The 20,613-nt window shown below is 53.0% G+C and overlaps 6 protein-coding genes across 6 annotated transcripts, besides 34 other annotated features; 3 read left to right on the top strand and 3 right to left on the bottom strand.

Annotated features, from left to right (window-relative positions):
• Positions 1-1,306: 1,306 nt before the first annotated feature.
• Positions 1,307-1,331: a microsatellite.
• Positions 1,308-1,331: a microsatellite.
• A 3,703-nt stretch (positions 1,332-5,034) lies between these two features.
• Positions 5,035-5,077: a repeat region.
• Positions 5,078-5,500: 423 nt separating this feature from the next.
• Positions 5,501-5,542: a microsatellite.
• Positions 5,512-5,542: a microsatellite.
• A 902-nt stretch (positions 5,543-6,444) lies between these two features.
• Positions 6,445-6,470: a microsatellite.
• Positions 6,446-6,488: a microsatellite.
• Positions 6,471-6,490: a microsatellite.
• A 494-nt stretch (positions 6,491-6,984) lies between these two features.
• ACLA_079840 (KilA-N domain-containing protein) lies at positions 6,985-9,094 on the top strand (the record flags this gene model as incomplete). The annotated part of the gene is made up of 4 exons (XM_001267725.1): positions 6,985-7,261; positions 7,324-7,518; positions 7,578-7,710; positions 7,768-9,094. The coding sequence occupies 4 exons, from the start codon at positions 6,985-6,987 to the stop codon at positions 9,092-9,094; spliced, it is 1,932 nt and encodes a 643-aa protein (XP_001267726.1).
• A 74-nt stretch (positions 9,095-9,168) lies between these two features.
• Positions 9,169-9,198: a microsatellite.
• Positions 9,199-9,803: 605 nt separating this feature from the next.
• Positions 9,804-10,676, top strand: ACLA_079830 (uncharacterized protein; the record flags this gene model as incomplete). The annotated part of the gene is made up of 1 exon (XM_001267724.1): positions 9,804-10,676. One exon carries the CDS (start codon positions 9,804-9,806, stop codon positions 10,674-10,676), a length of 873 nt encoding a protein of 290 aa, XP_001267725.1.
• Positions 9,966-9,996: a microsatellite.
• Positions 9,967-9,996: a microsatellite.
• Positions 10,305-10,328: a microsatellite.
• Positions 10,356-10,401: a microsatellite.
• Positions 10,357-10,391: a microsatellite.
• Positions 10,405-10,439: a microsatellite.
• Positions 10,411-10,439: a microsatellite.
• Positions 10,453-10,485: a microsatellite.
• Positions 10,677-10,701: a microsatellite.
• A 136-nt stretch (positions 10,702-10,837) lies between these two features.
• Positions 10,838-10,878: a microsatellite.
• Positions 10,839-10,863: a microsatellite.
• Positions 10,879-10,926: 48 nt separating the features above from the next.
• Positions 10,927-10,951: a microsatellite.
• A 346-nt stretch (positions 10,952-11,297) lies between these two features.
• Positions 11,298-13,690, bottom strand: ACLA_079820 (DUF803 domain membrane protein; the record flags this gene model as incomplete). Its single annotated transcript, XM_001267723.1, has 2 exons — positions 11,298-12,818; positions 12,917-13,690. 2 exons carry the CDS (start codon positions 13,688-13,690, stop codon positions 11,298-11,300), a joined length of 2,295 nt encoding a protein of 764 aa, XP_001267724.1.
• Positions 11,317-11,345: a microsatellite.
• Positions 11,321-11,345: a microsatellite.
• Positions 11,541-11,564: a microsatellite.
• Positions 12,246-12,272: a microsatellite.
• Positions 12,881-12,911: a microsatellite.
• Positions 12,888-12,911: a microsatellite.
• A 502-nt stretch (positions 13,691-14,192) lies between the features above and the next one.
• Positions 14,193-14,247: a microsatellite.
• A 558-nt stretch (positions 14,248-14,805) lies between these two features.
• ACLA_079810 (putative Patatin-like serine hydrolase) lies at positions 14,806-16,796 on the bottom strand (the record flags this gene model as incomplete). The annotated part of the gene is made up of 3 exons (XM_001267722.1): positions 14,806-16,018; positions 16,075-16,651; positions 16,730-16,796. 3 exons carry the CDS (start codon positions 16,794-16,796, stop codon positions 14,806-14,808), a joined length of 1,857 nt encoding a protein of 618 aa, XP_001267723.1.
• Positions 16,797-17,129: 333 nt separating this feature from the next.
• Positions 17,130-17,155: a microsatellite.
• Positions 17,156-17,319: 164 nt separating this feature from the next.
• Positions 17,320-17,380: a microsatellite.
• A 292-nt stretch (positions 17,381-17,672) lies between these two features.
• Positions 17,673-17,706: a microsatellite.
• Positions 17,673-17,707: a microsatellite.
• Positions 17,708-17,972: 265 nt separating this feature from the next.
• Positions 17,973-18,857, top strand: ACLA_079800 (uncharacterized protein; the record flags this gene model as incomplete). The annotated part of the gene is made up of 1 exon (XM_001267721.1): positions 17,973-18,857. The coding sequence occupies one exon, from the start codon at positions 17,973-17,975 to the stop codon at positions 18,855-18,857; it is 885 nt and encodes a 294-aa protein (XP_001267722.1).
• Positions 18,329-18,380: a microsatellite.
• Positions 18,330-18,380: a microsatellite.
• Positions 18,858-19,169: 312 nt separating the features above from the next.
• Positions 19,170-20,447, bottom strand: ACLA_079790 (MOSC domain protein; the record flags this gene model as incomplete). Its single annotated transcript, XM_001267720.1, has 1 exon — positions 19,170-20,447. The coding sequence occupies one exon, from the start codon at positions 20,445-20,447 to the stop codon at positions 19,170-19,172; it is 1,278 nt and encodes a 425-aa protein (XP_001267721.1).
• Between the last annotated feature and the right edge of the window lie 166 nt (positions 20,448-20,613).

Below are 20,613 nucleotides of genomic sequence, written 5' to 3'. Positions count from 1 at the left end.
TCTGAGCTGGACATATCCATGCCCCATGGGCGAAGGTCGTGAAGTATCTATGTACATACAGATTACAAAAAGTATCTAATAATGAATTACTGGAGGATCATTAGTAGTGACTAGAATAAGTACATATGAGCTAGTCGCCCCCACTGCACGCAAGGGGTTGCTGCAAGACGACTTGTCTTGGCTTATGAAAACTAGGAAAAGTTTTAGTATTCGCAGGGTCTCCCGTCAGCCGAGCATGGGACAGCTGGAACAATAGGACTTGTCAGTTGGGGTTGAGAGATGAAATGTCATTTCTGACATCCACGGTCAGGTTGTCCCCAAGATCCTCCGTAGAAATCGAATGTATCTTTCTTGACAACAAGCGGTGAGGCCTAGATCTTTTGCGTTGTTTTTGACCGCATGATTGCCCTTGCGCTTGGATACTGGATATCCAGAAACTCTACTCTATCTGGAGTGCTCCCCTTGGGAGATATGGGAATGGATAGATAACTGTGTACTGAAGTAGGGTAGATGGGTATATGATCTGAGTAAATGGGCGCGCTTCAATGAAGCTAAGATAGCCGAGTCCGTCTTCTTTCAGATAGTGGGTATGTTTAATATTTGCTAATTTATCAACCCACTCCGGGCGACTTTGCTCCATCGTATTCTGGATGTATCATCTCATAGACTCATTTGGTTGTATCACACCAGGGAGATCTCCAGCGGAGAATTACTCAGGACTGACTCTTTCTGGTTGTACAGCAGCAGATGATCGAGACTGGCATGGATCGTGGGACGTGGACATGTCACGGGGTTGGGCTGACTCTTGACCGACTTTGTCACTTCTGATACATCCAACACCACCTGGGAATTCTAGAAGTCATCAAACCCCATACTCACGGAACTAGTTGATTCTTGCGTCAATTTCCATCTAGGTAAGCGCAGGACTGGCTCCGTAGAAGGATCGATAGCAATTGGAGGAATACCCAGGAGTATGTATGTACCGTAGGTACGCTATATCTAGATGAACGATAATAGAGACTCCTAAGAATTTATTTGGTGGGAGACTTGCCGAGTTTCCACACAGACATATTGATTCTCCGTCTACGTAACTAGAGTACTTGTTTTGCCATCCTCAATATGGAGACCTCTGTTCTAGATACAAGGGGTTGCTCTACTCTATCTGACAAGAAAGCCAAGGATTGTAAAGTACAAGTCAGATTGATACACAGTCTTGGATCGACTGTTGCTCGCACGCCACCGTCGTCCTTCGTGGTGCTCTCTCCGCCAGTGGATCATCCCTGTTCTCTGTGTAATCCCTGCCATTTCTCTCTCTCTCTCTCTCTCTCTCTTATCCTGGCTCGTTTCTTCTTGCCCTGCTGCTCTTTGTGTGACATGGTTATTCCTCACTTGCCGACCCGGCACTGGTGCTGGGTCATGATTATCCACTCCGTATTCGTAACTTGCTAGGTAATAATTACCTAGGTAATTAGGTATCTGGGACACTGTAAGTGCCTGCCTCCCTACCTATTTTACCTATTTTTCATTCCATTGACTGGGCTTCTCCCAACTCATGGTGGAATTGGTCTGGAATGTTGGGCAATGAGGCCCGCCTCAGCCCACTCGATTTCCCCAACCTCGTGATCCGATATTGTGGCTAGCTTTTTTGTTTTATCTTTATTTTGTTGTCTGTACTTACGTCTTCCCGGTGTAAAAAAACATTTAGATACTCCATAATCCGATTGTTATAATTTCTTGATGGGTGGTTTTGTTCTATTGATTTTTTTTTTTGGTCAAGTGTTCTTTGAGTCTTTTCATTCCTTTCTTTTTTCCTTCAACCTTTGGGTTGTTTTGGGCGGGTCCGCACCCTAACGCCCTCCAGATCGTCCCGAAGCCTTAATCAAATCCATTTCTTCGCATCGACGCACACACCATTCTGACGAGATGACGCCATGGCCAATGGATTCTCCATCTGTCGGAAAGGGTCCACTTGGGTCGGGGGCTAAATGTTTCGTGAAGTTTGTTGGCGTTCTCTAGTCCTCTCAAATCTCAATAGTTATGAATAGGTATGAGCCCTGGTAAAACAAACCAAACCAAAACAGAACAGAGCAGAATAACCTTGATCGTATTGAATTCCAGAATTGTGTCTGACGAGGTCAGTCCCGTCTGTTCTCAATAGTATTGGGCCTTCGTTGGTGTTCCCCGAGAGAAACATGATTCAAATCCCATGGTAAGAAAGGCGAATAATAATATGAAATGAGTACTGTACGTACATACGGAGTAGATAGATAGATACCTAGGTAGATATTTTGGATTCCAGAATTCACAGATCCTTCGTTCCTCAAGTTCTGGCGCAGTCGAACGCTTCCCGCTTCTCTACATTAGTAGGATCCCATTCTACGATCCACCGCCCGTTTAGACTTGCGGAAATCTTGCAGCTTGCCTTATTTGCATTTGCTCTTCCGTGATCCATCGTCGTCTCGTCTTTCGGCATCATTAGGCCCCGATGACTGACTTGCCGACTGCTTGCTTGAGCCATCTCGATCAGCTTGCTGCATTGCAGGGACGCTGTAGTGGTGTTTGTAGCGGCGAGTCAGCACTTTGACTTTTTTTTTTTTTTCCTTTTTTTATGCTGGAATGTGATTGAGAGATTCTTGGTTCGCGTTGTTTGGGGGTGGGTCTTCTCTGGCTCTCGTGGAGACAACATGATCTTGTTATCCATGAATTGATCTTTTTTAAGTATCGTTTTCTTCAGATATCTAATGTGCTCCATACTCCGTAGGGGTCACCTACGGAGTAGATAGGTACCTAGTAGATAGGTAGTAATGGATGAATTACAAATCAATTCAAGAAACAACATCATTTTCCCGTAGATACTCCGTAGCGCGACCAATTTGTCAATCTATTCGGTGGGTAGATAGTTTACGAAGGGTCACCTCTTGAGGATTAGATTACTCAGGTTGGGCCAACTGATCGTCCGAACCAGCATCATCCCAGCAGCAGGCCGATCGAATTACTTACAGCAGCGATCGGTCCCAACACTTCACTTCATACAGAGGACGGTGGCTCTCTTTTGATTCTTTGGTGTTGATGATTTGATGAGCTCCTAGATAGGTCTCTAAGTTACCCCAGAGAAAATGATATTGGATTTGTTAGTTAATCCTGCAGAATGGGAATTTCCCTCATTGACGATAGTTCATCGTCTGCCCAAGCGAGCCATTGATAACTTGATAGCAGGGATTCTCCTTCATCTAGGAAGCTGTATACTTGATTGAGTCGGGTCTACTCCGTACACTCCCTATCGAGATTACTAATTTCATCTCAAACGTACACAGTATGCCTGTATCTACCTCCAAGATACGTAAGTACGGAGTAGGTACGAAATACATAGCCTCCATCCATATCTGTGCCATAATTATCTCAATTCTTTCTGGACCAATGACCACGGCCGAGTCTGCCAGACAGCGCTTCACCAACGATCGGCGTGCTGTTTAACCCAAACGGTGGTTCCTGTTCGGAGTCCTGTTTAGCTTATCCGGTGGTGGTCCTTGCTTCGTGGCGGTTCTGCGAGCGAGGATCGCTCCCAGTCTAACTAGTAGTAACTAACTCCGTCAATCTGCTGTCTGTCTGTCTGACTGACACCCAGCATTCATCTTGAGCTTGCTCCTGTTGTTCAACTTTCGGCTTCGGAGTTCTAGCCTTTTGGACCCTGCCACTGCCATGGATATTCATTCAACAAAGTACTCCGTAGGTAAATATAGTAGATTCGAGCCCTGTACTATATAGGTGGTTAATGTAACTGTGCAAGCCACGGTGTACAATTGTACATACGGAGTAAATCCCTCTCAGCGTGTTTTTCGCTCTTTTCATTATTCTCAATTTTCCCTCCGCCTTCCGCCAGAGTAAACGCACGGTCTTCTACCCAGAGAAATCCCACTTCGTCTGCTGTGGACGCTTTTCGGCCATTTTTTTTTTCTATTTTTTTTTATTTTATTTTTGTATTTCAATATTCCCTCTTGTGCTAAATTATTGTCATTTTATTATGTTTTGGAACTGATTCTTTTTTTAATCCTTATCTTTCCTGCAAAATACCCTCCCTTTTCGCCCCAGCTCGGGTTCACTTTTATTTGTTATTATGTATTTATCATTTATTATTATATTTCTCTTCATTTTAATCATCCAATTTCTGATCAACTAATGATCGCTCAAGACCAGGGATACTAAGAAGTAGTTTGTTGACGGACCATCGAGTGATCCACCGTGTCCACCCTGTCGCTGTTGCTGGCTGCTGCTTTCTCAAGCACTCCAGCACCAAAGGAGCCATACCTGGTAGGGGGGGGGGGCTTAGATAAAAAGACCCAGCGAAGAGCATCCAGCAGAGAGTTAGAGAGAGAAACATCTTGCAACATCCGAGTTGAGTTGCCTTGCAGCTTAAGCTACCTTCCTCTACAGCCGACTCTTACATTCCTGCGCAGGTCTGTATTCACCTCAGTCAGAATACAGTAGATCCCTTTTATTATTTTGCTCTTTTCCAGAATCCAAGGGCGATCGAAGTCAAACGCCGTCATACACGTGTTGGTATGTTGAATTTATTTTCTTCTGCTTGCTTATTGCCTACTATTTGCTTCCATTGATTGTTGTTCGGTTTCATGCTGTCCCAGCCGCCATCCCCTTGGAACAGAGGATACATCCCATTATTCTGCCGCAGAGTGGTAGAGGAACGGGTATCCAGAGAGAGAGAGGCTGTTGGTACTTGGGAGCTTTCCCCTTGGAGCCCCTTCCCATGGTTCTTTTCCTGCCTCTTGTCGACTTCTCCGATAGTTCCAGTGCACCAGAGTATCCCCTCTATGCCCATAATTACCCATATCTTTTATCCTCTCTTCTCCTTGTCCGGGACTGATCCACCCGCCCGGCTTGTGCCGTCTTGCCTTTTTATTTTTTATTTTTTGATCAGTCTTTTTTTTTTTTTTTTTTTTTTTGCAAAAAAAAAGAAAATCGTTTTTCTTGCTTTTAGCCGCTCCCCCCTCTTACTCTTTGCCCTCATTACTGTGTCTGAGAAGGAAAAGAGAGAGAAGAAGAAAAAAACAAAAAAAAAGAATAGCTCGAGGACTGAGGATATCAAGGAACCCACCAGCCTCCCACTATAACGCGGAAGTTCAAGTGGCTAGGTTGAGGTGGTCTCCCCTCCTCTCTTCCTCTTTCTACTCTCTCCCTTCCCTTAATCCCAAGGATTCCCCTCCCCAGCCCAAGTCCTAAGTTTCCCAACCTTTCCCCTCCCCGCAGCCCATCCACACAATCTTCAAATCTCGTTCCATGGATGAGAGCTTGCCTCTGATCTAAACTCTTCCTTGCCCCAGCTTGACCTTATATATGCATGCATACATTATTTATACACACATGCAGCCGATTGAGCTCCTCCCAAAAGAAACAAGCACCAAATCAGGTCAACCAAGAATATTCTAAGCAGAGAAGAGGGAAAAAGTCGGTACCTTTAGTCTTACTATCACCTCTGCAATCTTGATTTATTTTCCTTTTTTTTTTTTTTTTTTTTTTTTTTTTTTTTACTGTTTTCCTTGGCGCACCAGAGACTATTAAGGTTTCCATCTTTCTTTTGCTTTTTTTGGATTGATCCTGCACCATTCTCCCTTGGCCGCGTCGCCAACGTATTATCCCTTCCGTTTGACGCTTCTTATACATACCCGACATCAGCCTGTCGTTGGACCTCCCTCCACCTCGAACTACTTCTACCTTGCCTTTAATGCTTCCATGCCTTCTGTTTCTTTTCTCTGCATGATCATGTTAATGACCTGAACGCTTTGCTTACTTCGATCCTCGCGTGTTCTCTAGACTGGCTCTGACCCAATTGTTGACTCGCCCTGATCATCGTGCCGGACGACCTGCTTCAACCTCCCGCACATTGTGACTGACACTCTGCGCAATTTGTCCGAGCCGTTGTCGTTCGTGGGAATATACATAGTCATCTTCATCTTTCCGGACTCGGCATATACCGTTGATCTCCGTGGAATTCGATTCTCGAAGTTGTTTCGACGTTCGATGCTGGACTGTCGCGTCGTCCCCCACGCCCCGTAAACTTCACGATTTGATACGAGACCTATGATTCCGTGCTTCTGACCTGGTTGAGCGAGTTTTGTTGACCATCTGCCATCACTTTCCATGCTTGCTTATTTGTGACGGCCCCTCCCAAAAAAAAACCGCCTCTCTTCGAACGAAAAGTTTCTGGATGTAGATTTCTCTCAGTACGCACTGCATAGCGATTTTTCTCTGTCAGCGGCAGCATTTCACGGTTACGACTTCGACGAGCTTGCCACGATTGATCAACTGCATTACTACAGAAGCATCCTTTCCTCGATTGCATCCCCTTTGTTCCCCACGAAAAACCAACAACAGATCTTTGAATCCGGACATCGAGTTAGTTCCGTGAATTCCCCAAAAACAAATAACCACAAGAAAGAAAGAAAGAAAGAAAGAAAAGAGAAGAGAAGAGAAGAGATCAATCCGGGAACTATACCAGGGTACGCCGGACACACATCGTTCGACGTTCCTCAGTTCTCTCTCACTACTACTTTCCCAACCGTTACCCATCAAACCGAAAAGCTGGAGCTACCGTCGATCTCCCAGGTCCACACCAGAGGTCCTGTTGATATCCCTTGGTACAACCACCACGCCGCGGAACGACCCCTGTTGTCTGGCGACAAACTCCCGGCTCTCAGTCTCCCCACGGCCTCGCAGCCGATCATCTCGAGCCAGTCCTACCGGGCTAGCTACGAAGACTCGGCTCCAGGTTCGACCACTTCCAGCGCTCGAACGAGCCTGTCCTCCGCAACCGCGCCAACGATCAGCGAAGCCCGGACTCCGCCGCCGTCTGCTGACCTGGTGGCTGCTGGCCAGGCCCGTCTGTCTCTGGACTCCGCGTCTCAGGACTACACCGTCGCGCAACACCCCGTGACCGATAGCTACTATCCAAACCCCACCCCTCTGGGCAGCATGAACCCATCCCAACCCTACATGGACGTCCATTCCTCGCAATACTCGTCCGGGCAGCCGTACGCATCCCAAGCAGCCACAGCCGGTGGTATGGCTCACTATCCCCAATATCATCAGCAGGCCCCGGTCCTTCCCCCGGCCTCGACAACTTATGGGCCTGCGAGTTCATATTCGCAGTACGCCTATCCCGGTGGTGTTGCTTCCGCGCAGTCTGCGCCACCTCCGCCGGCGACGTCAATGAGCGGTCAGGTTCCGGCTCAGCTGCTTCCCTTGCCTGGTAGGGATCTCTCTCTCTCTCTCTCGGTTCCGATGCCGATGTGTGCTAACTTTGATCAGCAGTTACCAGCCATGCTGTGTCAACGCCAGGCTATGGCAATACTACAGGTACACCGATGCAGGGGTTTGTCTATGATGCCACTGGGCAAATGGCCCCTCCAGGTGCCAAGCCGCGAGTGACTGCTACCTTGTGGGAAGACGAGGGAAGCCTCTGCTATCAGGTGGAAGCCAAGGGGGTGTGCGTCGCACGACGAGAGGGTATGTACTGAATCTCCGCGTTGTTCCTGGGAGTGATCTAATTGACAATTGCATCACAGATAACCACATGATCAACGGTACAAAGCTGCTCAACGTCGCTGGAATGACCCGAGGTCGCCGCGATGGTATCCTCAAGAGCGAGAAGGTTCGCCACGTGGTGAAGATCGGCCCCATGCACCTGAAGGGCGTGTGGTAGGTTTCCCTCCACTGACGCTATAGTGATTAGAAACCCATACTGACTGAGGCTAGGATCCCATTTGAGCGCGCCCTGGAGTTCGCCAACAAGGAGAAGATCACAGATCTGCTGTACCCCTTGTTTGTGCACAACATCGGTGGCCTGCTGTACCATCCTACGAACCAGACCCGGACGAACATGGTAGTGCAAGAGTCGCAGCAACGGCGATTGGAAGGTCCAGCATCAGCACGGACCCCGCAAGTCTCGCAGCCTCCTAGTCTGCACCACCATCACTCCATGCAAACCCCGGTTCCTTCGCATATGCCTCAACCCGCCACAATGTCCTCCCAGTCCGCCGCACGGCCCAACCTTGACCGTGCCCATACGTTTCCTACCCCTCCAGCCAGCGCCTCGAGTCTCATGGGCCTGCCCAACCAAGGCAGCTCCTACGACTGGAACAGCCAAGGCATGAACTCAGGTGTACCCCACACCCAGCCCTTGTCGATTGATACGACCTTGAGCAATGCACGGTCAATGCCTACAACCCCGGCGACCACCCCTCCCGGCAACGGCCTGCAGGGAATGCAATCCTATCAGAGCCAAGCCGGATATGATGCTTCGAAACCGTATTACTCAGCTGCTCCTCCTTCCCACCCCCACTACGCCCCACAGCAGCCGATGTCCCAGTATGGTCAGAGCATGCCTTCGAATCCTTACATCAAGAATGAGATGGCGCCACCGTCTGGGCGGACCCCCGTGGGACAAACGGAGACAGAGGCCTCGGACGTTAAAGCAGCGGATCGGTACTCCCAGAGCAATGGGCATGTTGGCGGAGCAGGCGAGTCGGGCCCCGAACATGAGTCGGACTATGTGCAGCATGACAGTGCGGGCTACGGTGCGGGGCGGGGGTCATACACCTACACCAGCAACCCATCTGTAAACAGTCTCACAGGTGATCACTCTCAACTGCCGGCTGATCTGACGGGATCTCCGTCGCAGCAGAATGGGTCTGGTCGCATGACTCCACGAACCAGCGGCGCAGCTCCTCCTCAGTGGGCCTCTGGCTATACGTCTCCCCGGCCGGCGACTGCTGCTAGTAGCCTCTACAATATCGTCAGCGATACAAGGGGAACACCAGCCAATGGATCTTCGGACAACTATGCCGTGGCCTCCCACCCAGCGTCGGGATATTCGTCCATGAACGGGTCGCTGGGCTCTGCCAAACGAGGCCGCGAGGACGATGACCTGGACCGTATGGGTCGGTCAGATAGCCAGGGGGAGTACGAGAGCAAGCGCCGACGGACCATCACCGAGTCCACGGTGGGAGGACCGGTGGGTGGTGTTCCTCTGGGGTTGCAACCGATGAAGGCTGGCGGCGCCATGCCTCGTCGGGGTCGGTGATCGGGCAATATTCCATCATATACTCCCTGAATGACAAGGGCTTGTCCCATCTGCCGCATTCTCTTTGTTTCATCTTTTTTTTTTTTTTCTTCTTCTTCTTTTTTCCTTCTCATTGTTCAAAGATGTTAGACAGGCTTAGGCTGTAGCCTACCTGGATGGTCTTTCAGCAGACCTTGGTTCTTCAGTTCATTGTTTGCGAGCTCCAGGTCCCCGGTGATGGGAACCGCCGGGGTTATTTCTGGGTCATTAATGGTGCAGTGTCGGTCACCGACGGTCTTTGTCTTGTTTCATTCTCAGGATGGTCTGCGTTATGGTGCCTTTTGGGTCATTTGTGGAATGTGCGGTTGCTTTCTGCAAGGATATACTGCGTATTTTGACGACCATGATGACACGAATTTCCTTTGACGAAAGCTTTGATTATATTGACTCTCCATTCTGCATGGACCTGGTCCTGGTATAGTTAGGGAAAAATTGATTTCATCTAACACTACACAAGTGTGGTTCAGAGTATAAGGATCGGAGGGTATGTTGTAGCCTGAGGCACTAACGGTTTTGATATCAACCAAAGCAAGGAGTTGTATATCCACTAACCAAAAGAGGAGAAACATCAACATCCGACCCAAGGTCCATGGATTTTTCAACTTCATTTGCAACTTCACTCCAGTTCTCCAGCCATAGGTTTTCAACCTCCAACATCCAACCCAGCAAGATGCCCCAACCAACAAACCACCGCATCTTCGACCCCTGGAACTCGGCGTCAACTGGCCACCAGCGCGCCGAAAACCCATTCTCCAACACCACCGCCTGGCGGGAGACCCGCATGGCAAAGCTCGCCGCACAGTTCTCCTCCGCCTCAGGGGATTGCCTAGGCGATGATGATGATGATGATGATGATGATGATGTCCCACCCTCTTCGCAAGCAACAGCAGCAACAGCAACAGCCGCCCCCCACCACATATCCCAGACCAACACCAAGAGCAAGACCAAGACTAAGACCACGAACAACAACCGCGGAGAATGGACCTGGCTCTCGGCGGCAGACGCCCGGCGCCAAAGCCTCGGGTGCAGGGATATCAGGAGTATGTTAGGCGGACGGACAAAGAAACGCGGGATAGACGCCGTCGATAACATCAACATCCATAACCATAACCATAAACCTAACTATAAACCTGACTATAACCATAACCCCCCAGCCGCGAAGAAACAGCTCGTCTCCGTCTCCGTCTCCGTCTCCTCCTACCCCTCCTCCTCCGCAAACACAGAACCCGAACCCGAACCCGAACCCGAACCCGAACCCCAGCCCAAACGACCAGGACCAGCGCCAGCGCCAGCGCCAGCACCAGCGTCGGCGTCGGCAGCAGATGCAGTTGCAGTTGCAGTGGCAGATGCAGACCAAACAGACACAACCACAACCACAAACAATACCACAACCACCCCCGACATCTTCTCCGGCACAACCATCTACATCAACGGCTCAACGATGCCCCATATCTCAGACCACCGGCTGCGCGCCCAGCTTGTCGCGCACGGCGCGGCGGACGGTCTCGCATGTGATTGTGGGGGAGGCGAATGGTGGGTCTAGCAGTAGCACTGGCAGTAGCACTGGCGGTTGTCCTGGCGGTGGTACTGGTACTGGTACTGGCTTTCGCAAGGGCGCGGGCGGGGGTCTGGCGGCGGGGAAGTTTGAGAGGGAGGTTATGAGGGCGGGGCGGGGGGTGAGGGTTGTTACTGTGCAGTGGTGAGTTTTTTTTTTTTTTTTTTTTTTTTTTCTTTCGTTCTTTCTTGTCTGCCATTTCCGGGTTGGGTGATGGGTGGGTGAATGATGCATGAGCTGATGATGATGATGATGATGAGGATAGGGTGTTGGAGAGCATCAAGGCGGGGAAGAGGTTGTCGGAGGCGCGGTTTGGGGTGAAGATGGCGGCGCGGGGGCAGGGGAGTGTGTTTGGGATGTTTGGGGGTGGAGGTTCTTAGGGTCTACATAAGTAGGTTTTGTGGATTTGAGGGATACGTTTATGGTTGTTTGGATGGATGGAGATACCCCGGCGTTGTATGTGATATGTTTGGTATCAGGTGTGGTTGACGTGATATAAAAACCTAAGTCATCGTTATGGTCATGTCATGTCATTCATTATCGTTATCATACATGCATCATCCATCACATTTCCCAAAAGACAACCCACAGACGAGCAACAAGACTATATTATATAAACGCCCCCTGTCCCCCCCCTCCCCCTCCCCCTCCCCCTCCGGCCCCACGGCCATCCTCGGCCGGTCGTCGCCAGCCTCGTCCGTCCGTCCCACCAGGACTCGTCGGCGAACGGAGCTCGACGCGCACGTGCGAGTCGCCGCCCGTGATGAGCGACGGCTCGTCGGGGAGCGGCGGGAGCGGATTCCCGCGCGGCCGCGATGAGGAGGGCGTGACTGCTGCTGCTGCTGCTGTGTCGTGGCCTGCGTGGCCTGCGTGGCCGTCTCCAGCCACTGGCCGCGTTGAGGGGACGTGCCAGCTGCTGTGCGTCATCTCCGTCGGCGACGATTGCACATCGTATCCGTATCCGTAGCCGTAGCCATAATCATAAGACTCATACGGGTTCGGGCCGGGCATGCTGGAGTCACTGGATGAGGTGTCAACGTGTTGTAGCTTCTCGTGCAGGTCCGAGTCCTCGTCGTCGGCGACGCGGGAATCGCCCTTCACCAGACCCAGCCGCTCCTCTTCCGTGGCGGCGCCCTTCATGGCCTGCCGCTCGCTGCCAGGGCTCAGATGGCTGCGGCGCAGGATGCCCCGCGGCGACTGGGGGGTTTGGGGCGGCTCGGCCTCGTGCTTCGGCTTGATCCGGCTGAAGACTGTGTTGAAGGAGAATTGGCGTTTGGCCTCGTACGGCGGCGGTTCCACGCCATGCGTCTCGTCAGCCCAGGCGACCGACCGCGTCATGTCGCTGGGGCTGGAGACTTCGCGCGAGTGATAGCTCGTGTCCACCGGCCGGTTCCCATGCACGGGTGACACGGTCAGGTGCACCGGGTCCACGTGGTCCTCCGGGTTGTGCACCTGATGCCATTGCCCGGGATGGATGAGACTCGAGGCTCGCGATCGCAGACCATCGAAGAAGGACCGTTCACTCTGTCTAGTGCTCGGTCGACGGTCGACCCCATGCTCCTCCTCCTCCTCCTCCGCTTCCTCGGGAAATCGCGACATGCCCAGGGGCGGAAGTGGGCTTTTCGGCACCATACCAGGCGTGTGCGGCCGGGCCATGGTCGGTCCCTGGCCCAGGACGGTCTTGCGTCGTCGCAGCCCGTCCCATTCAATGATCTCGTTCTCTGCGGGAGGTTTGAGCTGGTCCTCCCGTCGGTCTCGGAAATACCGTCGGGCTTCCTCCTCTTCCGTGTGGCGCCGTGCCGTCGACACCTGTCGAATAATGGCCGCGGCACCGCGGATCGAGTCAGCCTTGGGCTCCGTCTCGGGCTCCTCCTGGGCGACGACCTCGCGGATCTGATCCAGGTCGCCTTTGAAGACCGCCGCATCGGGGACATCCTTGGCGGATTTGGAGAGCTGCAGCAGGACCACCCCTGCACAGATCTGGAGGAAGCCCAGGATGACGGTGGCGATCTGCATGCCAGACCCTTTGAAACCCTGGAACAGAATGGCGGAGGAGACGATCGTGGCGCTGGTGAAGAAGACGTAGTAAGTGGGGGTGACGAGGGCGGCATTAAAGAGATTCAGTGCTTTCTGCAACGGGGTCAGTCAGATCAAATCGCATCCATGAACGACGGTCGGAAGGGGGTTAGGGTAAAGAGAAAAAAAAAAAAAAAAAAAAAAAAACGAACATTGAGGTAAATAATCTCCGTCAACAAGGTGGCAATCACGAAAACCAACAGCACGTAGAGAAACCACTCCTTGAACTGCGACTTGCCGTTGATCTGGGCCAGAATGGCGGCCCCCAGACCCTGCGTGGCCACGACACTCAAGCCGCCGATCATACTGCAGATGCTGATGTAGACAAACATGCTCTTCTTGCCCCACCGGGGCCCGGCCCAGAACGCGGTAGCCGCGCACCCGACGACGACGACGCCGGCATACGACAGAAAGCCCGGAGCGATGACATAGTGTTTCATGTCCTGGATGTCGCTGACGGACGACTGCTCGGGGGCATTCAGCGCGATGACGACGGAGCCGATGATGCACGAGAAACAGCCGACCTTGCCGACGAAGCTCAGGCGCTCCTTGAGGAAGATGGCGGACAGGATGGTGGTGATGACGACGGAGAGGGCGCCCAGCGGCGTCACCAGGATCGCGTCGACGAAGGCATACGCCACGAAGTTACAGATCTCGCCCACGATCATGAGGATCATCCCCGACCACCACCAGACGTTCTTGAGGTAGCCGTACCCTTCGCCGGCTTCTTCGTTGTACTTGACGTTGGCTTTGAGGAGGCCGGTCTTCTTCAGCACGAAGGACGTCCCGATGAAGAGGCCCGACGAGACGGCCAGTGCGATGCCGACGGCTTTGTATGCGGGGGGTCGTTCGCTGGTGGAACCTGACATGCCCGAACGGGCCGCCAGTGTCGTGGCATGGGCCACGAGGGAGTGGGAAACGTCCATAGCAGATTGTTCAGAGCATTGGGGGGGAAGGATACTGCCAGCAGTCCTGCCTGTTATGTTGGGAGAGAGATCGAGGATTGAACGACGGAGTATGTGTCAGATCGATTATTGATCCAGATATCCACGCTCGTAGAAATAATAGGTACGATAGAACGGTGCGTCTGTCGTCGTCCAAGCCGCGGCAGGCGTTCGTTTGAGGGAGGATCGCGGGCACAATTGGCGAAGTCGATACCGGTCCAAATGAATGGAGAACAGACAGAATCACTAGGAGGATACGAGCGATCGAAGCGCTCCAGCGACAAATTGGAGCTGAGGAGGAGGAATCGATTGGTGTGGCTGAGCGCCGCGCGGTTTCAGGAATGTCGATGTAGGCAAAAAGCCACGAGACAGACCGCTGCAAGGGAGGGAGAGTAATCAATGAAAAAAAAAATCCCCCGTAGACACTAAGGCGATAGGAAAGGGAGATAAGGAATCGATGCAGGTAAAGCTGTTGGATGATTGCGAGAGAGAGAGAGAGAGAGAGAAAGAAAGCGAGAAAGAAAGAGAGAAAGCGAGAGGCTGGGCCATTTGAGTTTTGCCCACAGACTCAGACCACAGTAACTACGCAGTAAGTATCTGGCTAGGAGATGAGATGCGCAACCACGGATAGGAGGCCTTACGACTTTTGGTACATTGGATGATCCGTCTGGAGTTCGGGACAGCTATCAATAGTTGATGCTTTCAATTCGCCCATCCAGAGACATGCGGATGGGTAAAAATAGATCGATTCCACACGGCGGAAATCGTTGGCTACGAATTGCACTTGTCCGCTGAGCCTTTCTGATCTTGAACGGTGGTGGAGGATACATCTGAAACAAATCTCATCATTCATCATCAAATTCTCTTCTAGGGTATATCCATCCGTAGCAAGAAAGAAATCATAAACCATGCCTAGAAAGGGAGAGAAAAAAAAAAAAAAAAAAGACAGACAACAGAAAGACAGTAGAAAGGAAACGGAATGCGCCAGCGCCTGAATTCCACCCTCATTAGCATATCCTATACCACATGCAAGTAGAAATTGAAAGAAGAAAATTTAAATAGAAAAAAAAAAAATTTCAAGAACACAAAATCATGATTCATCGCACATGATAGCTAGGCTTTCGCTGCTTGTTCACAGCCGGAGGAGTCTCGTCCACCGGATACGGTGGCCGGACTTTCCCAGTCGATCCATGGCGGCCATGATGTGGTATCACCAGCGGCATCGGCATCAGCGTCTCGTTCACATTGTCCGGATACGGGATGGGCGTCTTGGGAGGCACGGGGGGTGCGAAATTCCCCTCATGCACCTGCTCCATGCTCAGCCGGGGCGATGTCGTCTGCTGCTGCTGCGAGCTTGGCCGACTCACGTCGCTATGGCTGTGGGTGAAACTGAACTCGCTGCCGGAAACCCGCGCCGATGGAGAGGACAGGTCGTCCGGCGGGGGTGAGGCCACCCGCCCGTTGCTGGGGATGGGCAGCGGTGGGTTCGTGGGCAGCGGGACAAAGTCGCCCGGCAATTCCGCGGGCAGCTCCACGGCCATGGGGTGGGACGGCGGCGAGACGGTGAACGTCGGGCCCTGCGACGATTGGTAGCTATGAGGGGTGAACGGCATGTCGTCAGCAGGCTCCCCGGACCCCTCGGAACCGCCGGCGGCGGCATGGGCCGCCAGTCGACGGTGCATGCGGTCGATCTTGGCGAATTTGACGCCGGCGTCCAGGATGCTCTTTTTGACCTCGGTCTTGGAGAGGTAACGGCGGGTACCGGTGCTGATGTCGACCAGGCGATTCCACTCGTTCATGCCAAACTCGCCCACGCCCACCTCGACGTTCAAGCGGTAGTAGTTGTCCTGGCTGACATTCCGCTTGGCCAGGTGGCTGCGGAGCATCTCCCGGTGGATGTCCTCGCAGCCCTCAATCTTGGCAATGAGCCGTCGCCGGGCCTCGGCAAAGCTCCCCAGGCCGTCGCCGACAAAGCCCTCCCACCACTCGTGCTGGCGGCTATTTGTGCCTGCCGGGCGCTTCCCGGTGCCCACACTGACAAACACGCCGATCTCCCGCCCGGGCCACTCGTTCACGGCCGCCTCGTCCAGAATCTGCGGGGCGGGATTGTAAGTGCCGGCCCCCTCGTCGATAAACACATGCTGTCCGATCTGAATGGGTTTGAAGGCAAGGCCCGTCGCCGAGGTGGCACGACCAGCCTGCCAGATAGTACAGTTGAATTCGGGTGGAGGCTCTTTCCGCGAGTCGTAGGATCGGAGGAGCACGGCGGATCCGTTGCGGGTGGTGCCTTTGTAGACAGCCGTGACGGCACTGGAGCCAGATTAGCGCAGGTCTCTCTTTTTGGTATGGTTGTCTCTCCCACTCACGTCTTTGTCCGGTTTTCCCGATTATCATACAGTAGAGCATCTGGCTTCCCCCACCGTAACCCATTCACAATCGCCGAATGTCGCTGGCTGACCGGTGAGGAGGGATGGGCGGCATAGGAGGCACTGAAACTGCCTCGACTCACGGAGCGCTGGGGGATCGTGCCGGGACTGTAGGGCATGCTGACGATGGAGCTGCGCGAGCTCGAGGGGGGCATATCGTTCCCCTCGGCCTCGAAGATGGTATGCTCCCGCACACATTCGCGGATGGCCTCCTCCAGCTTGGAGGCCTTGAACAGCGTCGATCGGTAGGGGATGCCGGCGATGGTCTTGTCGGTCTCGAAGACGCGGCGGGTCATGCGCACGTAGACCTCCTTGCAGGTCTCGAGGTCGAGGCGCAAGCGGCCCAGCATGAGGGCGATCAGACCACCGGTGCCGGTGCCGGCGATGAGGTCGAAGTGGTCGCAGGGTTTAGGGATCTCGTCGCGGCGCGGGGGTTTGCCTTCACATTCGACATAGATGCGGTACATGAGTTCCTGGAGGATGATGAGCATCGAGTAGCCTCGCACGCCACCTCCGTCTGTTCGATCAGTTTTGAGTGTTTTTTTGTTTTTTCTTCCCCCTTCTAGACTGTATGGGTGATTTTGTTTTGACATACCTAACGACAGGACCCTCAAGGGAGGGCCCTTGGTCGTGTCTTTGCGACGCAATGTCACAGACTCCATGGGCGCAACCGTCCACAATAAACAACGAGATTGCGCGTTATCTCAACAAGGATTTGACCGACGCGGAGGTTGAACGTGTAATGACGACTTGGTGAGAAGAAAAAAAAAAAAAACCTAACAATAAAATCCAAAGGGAGAAGTGGGGATGACAGGCGCAGGTGGGATTCGACAGGCGGCCTGATCGGGCGAGTCGGAGGCAAGTCAGGAGGGACCGTGATAATAGTACCTATCAATCGGCGCTGGAAAGAAGATCCGATAAGTAGGCAGCAGAATTTACATATCAAACAGTTGTAAGTTTGGGGAAGATCGGAAGATCGGCACGGGAGGGGGAAGAAGAGGAAGATGAAGAGGAAGATGAAAGAAAGAGAGCCTAAGAAAGATGGTGGTTCTTGTGTCTCAGGTGAAGAAGAATGATGATGGAGAGAGAGAGAGAGAGAAGAGCCCAACGGAGTCAGACGCAGGTAAGAAATGCAGTCGATATTGATTTGATTATGCTTTTGGTCTACCACTACTGGAACCAGAGTAATAATAATAATAATAATAGTATTAGTACTATAGCAATAGTAAAATAGTAACAAAAATAAAAGAGAGATTTGGGGAACCAGAGTATGACATAATCATAATCTGGGTCTGGTGTGGCGGTGCTCTTGTCATGCGTCATTGAGGCTGTGCTCACCATAACAGTGATATACAGAGACAATCCACAGTCCACAGTTTCCAGTCCAGAATAGACTCAATCCCGGCGTAGCTATTGATATTGGAGGAGGAGAGGAGGTGAGCAGCCACAGGAACAGGGACAGGCACAAATACCGTCTCGGCTACGGAGATAGTCTCGTTGCGGGCTTTGAGGAGGAGAGATGAATGGGATTATGAGGGAGACCGAGACTGAGACCGAGACTGAGACTGAGACTCAAGAACTGGATGAAAGGAAGCGGGAGTAATGCTTTGTTGGGACGGGTTTGTTTCTCTGTAGAAGAGAAGAGGTCTTGCATGGGAGTGAGACGCGAGGATTGCGCCAGTCTCTTCTACAAGTGACTATAAGAAGACTGCGAAATATTTCACAAGGGGTCCAACCGATGTATATCTTTTACCAAGCCTAAAGAGTCTCGTGTAGAGGCACCGGGCCTGAAAAGCATCTCCCAATCCTCCAAACAAGTCATTCCCCCTAAAAAAAAAATGCCATTCTCCCATCCCTACCACAACCTCCCCGAATCCATCCGCATCCGGAGTCATGCCTCGCTACCCGCTGATCTAGAAGTCGATCCCGCGCTGCACGCCATGGGCCACCGCCTCAGCTACCGATCGACCGAGGCGCCGGAGCTCGCACGCGACCCCGAAGTCCCCTTCCAGCCCGCCATGGAGCGGCTCCATGGGACCTTGACCGAAGCCGTGGAGTTCTTCGGGGAGATCATGGCCGATTTCAAGCGGGAGACGGACTCCATCATGTCATATACCCGGCCCGAGGTGCTGGATGAGGTCTGGCGGTGCAAGGTCCGAAACAACGTGCAGGTGGCAGTGGTTCCGTTTACTACGAAGAAGAAGAAGAAGAAGAAAAAGAAGAGGAAGAAGACGACGAAGAAGAAGGTCAACAACGAGAGGAAGGGCGCGTGGTCGCTCGGCCAGCGCCTCATGCCCAGGTGGCATGAAAAGCGCAGGGCCAAAGCCCGGGGAAAGGAGAAGTCGCGGGCTCCGAAGCGGCATCACTTGGATCGGATCGTGCGCATCGGGTATAAGGACTGGGTCAACCGGGTGCAACATGACTTGTCGTTGGTGGAAACTGCGCGCTGGCCGACGCAGCAGATGACGGACGATGACAGGAGCAGCGATGATGACACACCGGTCATTGAAACAACTGTGGACGGACTGTCTCAGCTGCAGAGGATCTTCATCGGGGTATGTCCCGACATGAGAAGGGAGTGTCGGGACATCGACCGGGTTGAATCGTGTGAGAAGTTCATCACAGACGCGGAGCGGTTCCTGCTCGCCATGGCCCAGAATGAGAGTTGGTGGCGTCCGTTGAGAGATGAGAGGTCAGGGTTCAGGAGGTGGTGGTTCTTCTAGCTGCGATGCAGTATTGCGTCGTGAGTAACTCGATCAATTCATTTCATTCTTCGCATACACTCGACAGAATGTACTTGAGTAAGGGGACGAAGAGAGCTCTAGAAGAAGGTCTGTTGCATTATGCAATCCTTTTCCAACAGTTGGCTTCAGGCATCTGTGGAGCAACTATAGACTCAGAATCGGACCATGGCCAGTACTGCCAGTTGAAAGTGAAAGATATGGATAGCATCAACTCATATTCGGCCAATCTATTCCCAAGTTAGCATCTCCTGCATCATCCTCAAAGAGAAAAAAAAAACAAAAAAAAGCAGCCTAGATCTCACCAAACACCGCGCGTTCCTTCATCCTCCTCACAACCTCCACCGCATCGCCCACCCTCACCACCGAATTCTCCGACCCGGGGTCCAGAAACACATACCTCCCAAACACAGGCGAGTACTTGGCCCCCGTATCCACCCGCCGGTCGTTCATCAGCTTCTTCAGCACCGTCCCCGCCTCGCCCGTGCCCATCTTCCCCGTCGCATAGTCCACATTGACACTCTGGCACCGCACACAGTTCGCCGTGAGTAGCAACTTCGCCTTCACCTTCGCCTCAGCATCCCCCACCGTCAGCACGGCCCAGAAATCCTCCTCAAACGCCCCCGCCGCCCCGGAAACGACAATATTCGGCCGGAACTTGGTCATATCCGCGCGCGCATCCCCAGCCAGCCGCGCCGACACGTTATCCAGCGACGTCTGCGACGTAAGCAGGTACGGCGCCGCATCCGCAAACGTGATCGTCTCCTCGTCCCCATCCCCATCCCCCTCTCCCTCTTCATCCACCCGGCGGAGTCGCCATACAAGAGCATACGACACTACACCCGCGACCGCCGTCGCCGCAAGACTACTAGCCCAGTGGACCTTTGCCCCCGGCCCCAATCCCGCCGCGAAATTCAGCAGAAGCGTCACCGCCGCCAGCACCACCAGCGCCCGTGTCGAAAGCACCCCCTCCAACGATGCCCGGCCGGAGGCGAGCTTCTCCGCCCGATGCGCGCGGTGCTTCCCCGGCGCGAACGTGCCCAGCACGGGCCGCGCGTGGCCGCCCAGATACGCCAGCACGACGTCGTATCCGAAGCGAGCGCTGAACCAGTCGTTGTACGCCGTGCCCATGTCGTAGGCCTGTGTGGGGCTGCGGTGCATGTCGATGTTGAGGGCGCGGAGACCGTGCGTGGACGGGTGGAGGGGGATCTCTAGGGAGTGTTTCTCCGAGGTGGGATCTGGGGGGTGGTAGGTTACGAGGATGCGGTCCGGGGCGTCATCGCCGTCTGGGTAGATGAACTCGGTCGTGAAGAGGGCCATTTCTGGGAAGTGTGGGACGTGCATGTTCTTCAGGGTTGGGGTGTCGTCGGCTTCCCCCTGGGTGGCCTTGAGGAGCATGAAGCGGCGGTCATGGTGGAAGCCGGTGCGGGTGAGGGATGCCTTCGAAAGGGGGATGCCGCGGAGGGATTTGATGGGGTAGACGTAAAGCTGTGGGTGGTGTTGCTTGTTAGTGATGCTTTTCAAGGATGGAAGGGTGGAAGGATGGTTCTGTCTGACCTGGCTGATTTGCATGTTGGCTGGGTTCCTTGGGGGAGGGTTTTCTGGTGGTGCAATTTAAGAATTATCATTAAACTATTCCCATGGTAACTAGGTATTCAAGAATGGGATCTGGAAGGGAGGCAGAGATAAATAAATAAATCCAATGCGCAATGATTATTGAGAGTCATCGTGGATGGGA

The sequence above is a fragment of the Aspergillus clavatus genome, genomic scaffold (genome assembly GCF_000002715.2).
Source record: "Aspergillus clavatus NRRL 1 1099423829806 genomic scaffold, whole genome shotgun sequence".
Classification (NCBI taxonomy): domain Eukaryota; kingdom Fungi; phylum Ascomycota; class Eurotiomycetes; order Eurotiales; family Aspergillaceae; genus Aspergillus; species Aspergillus clavatus.
The sequence above is the reverse complement of the archived record's forward strand: the minus strand, read 5'-3'. Positions and strand labels throughout refer to the sequence as shown.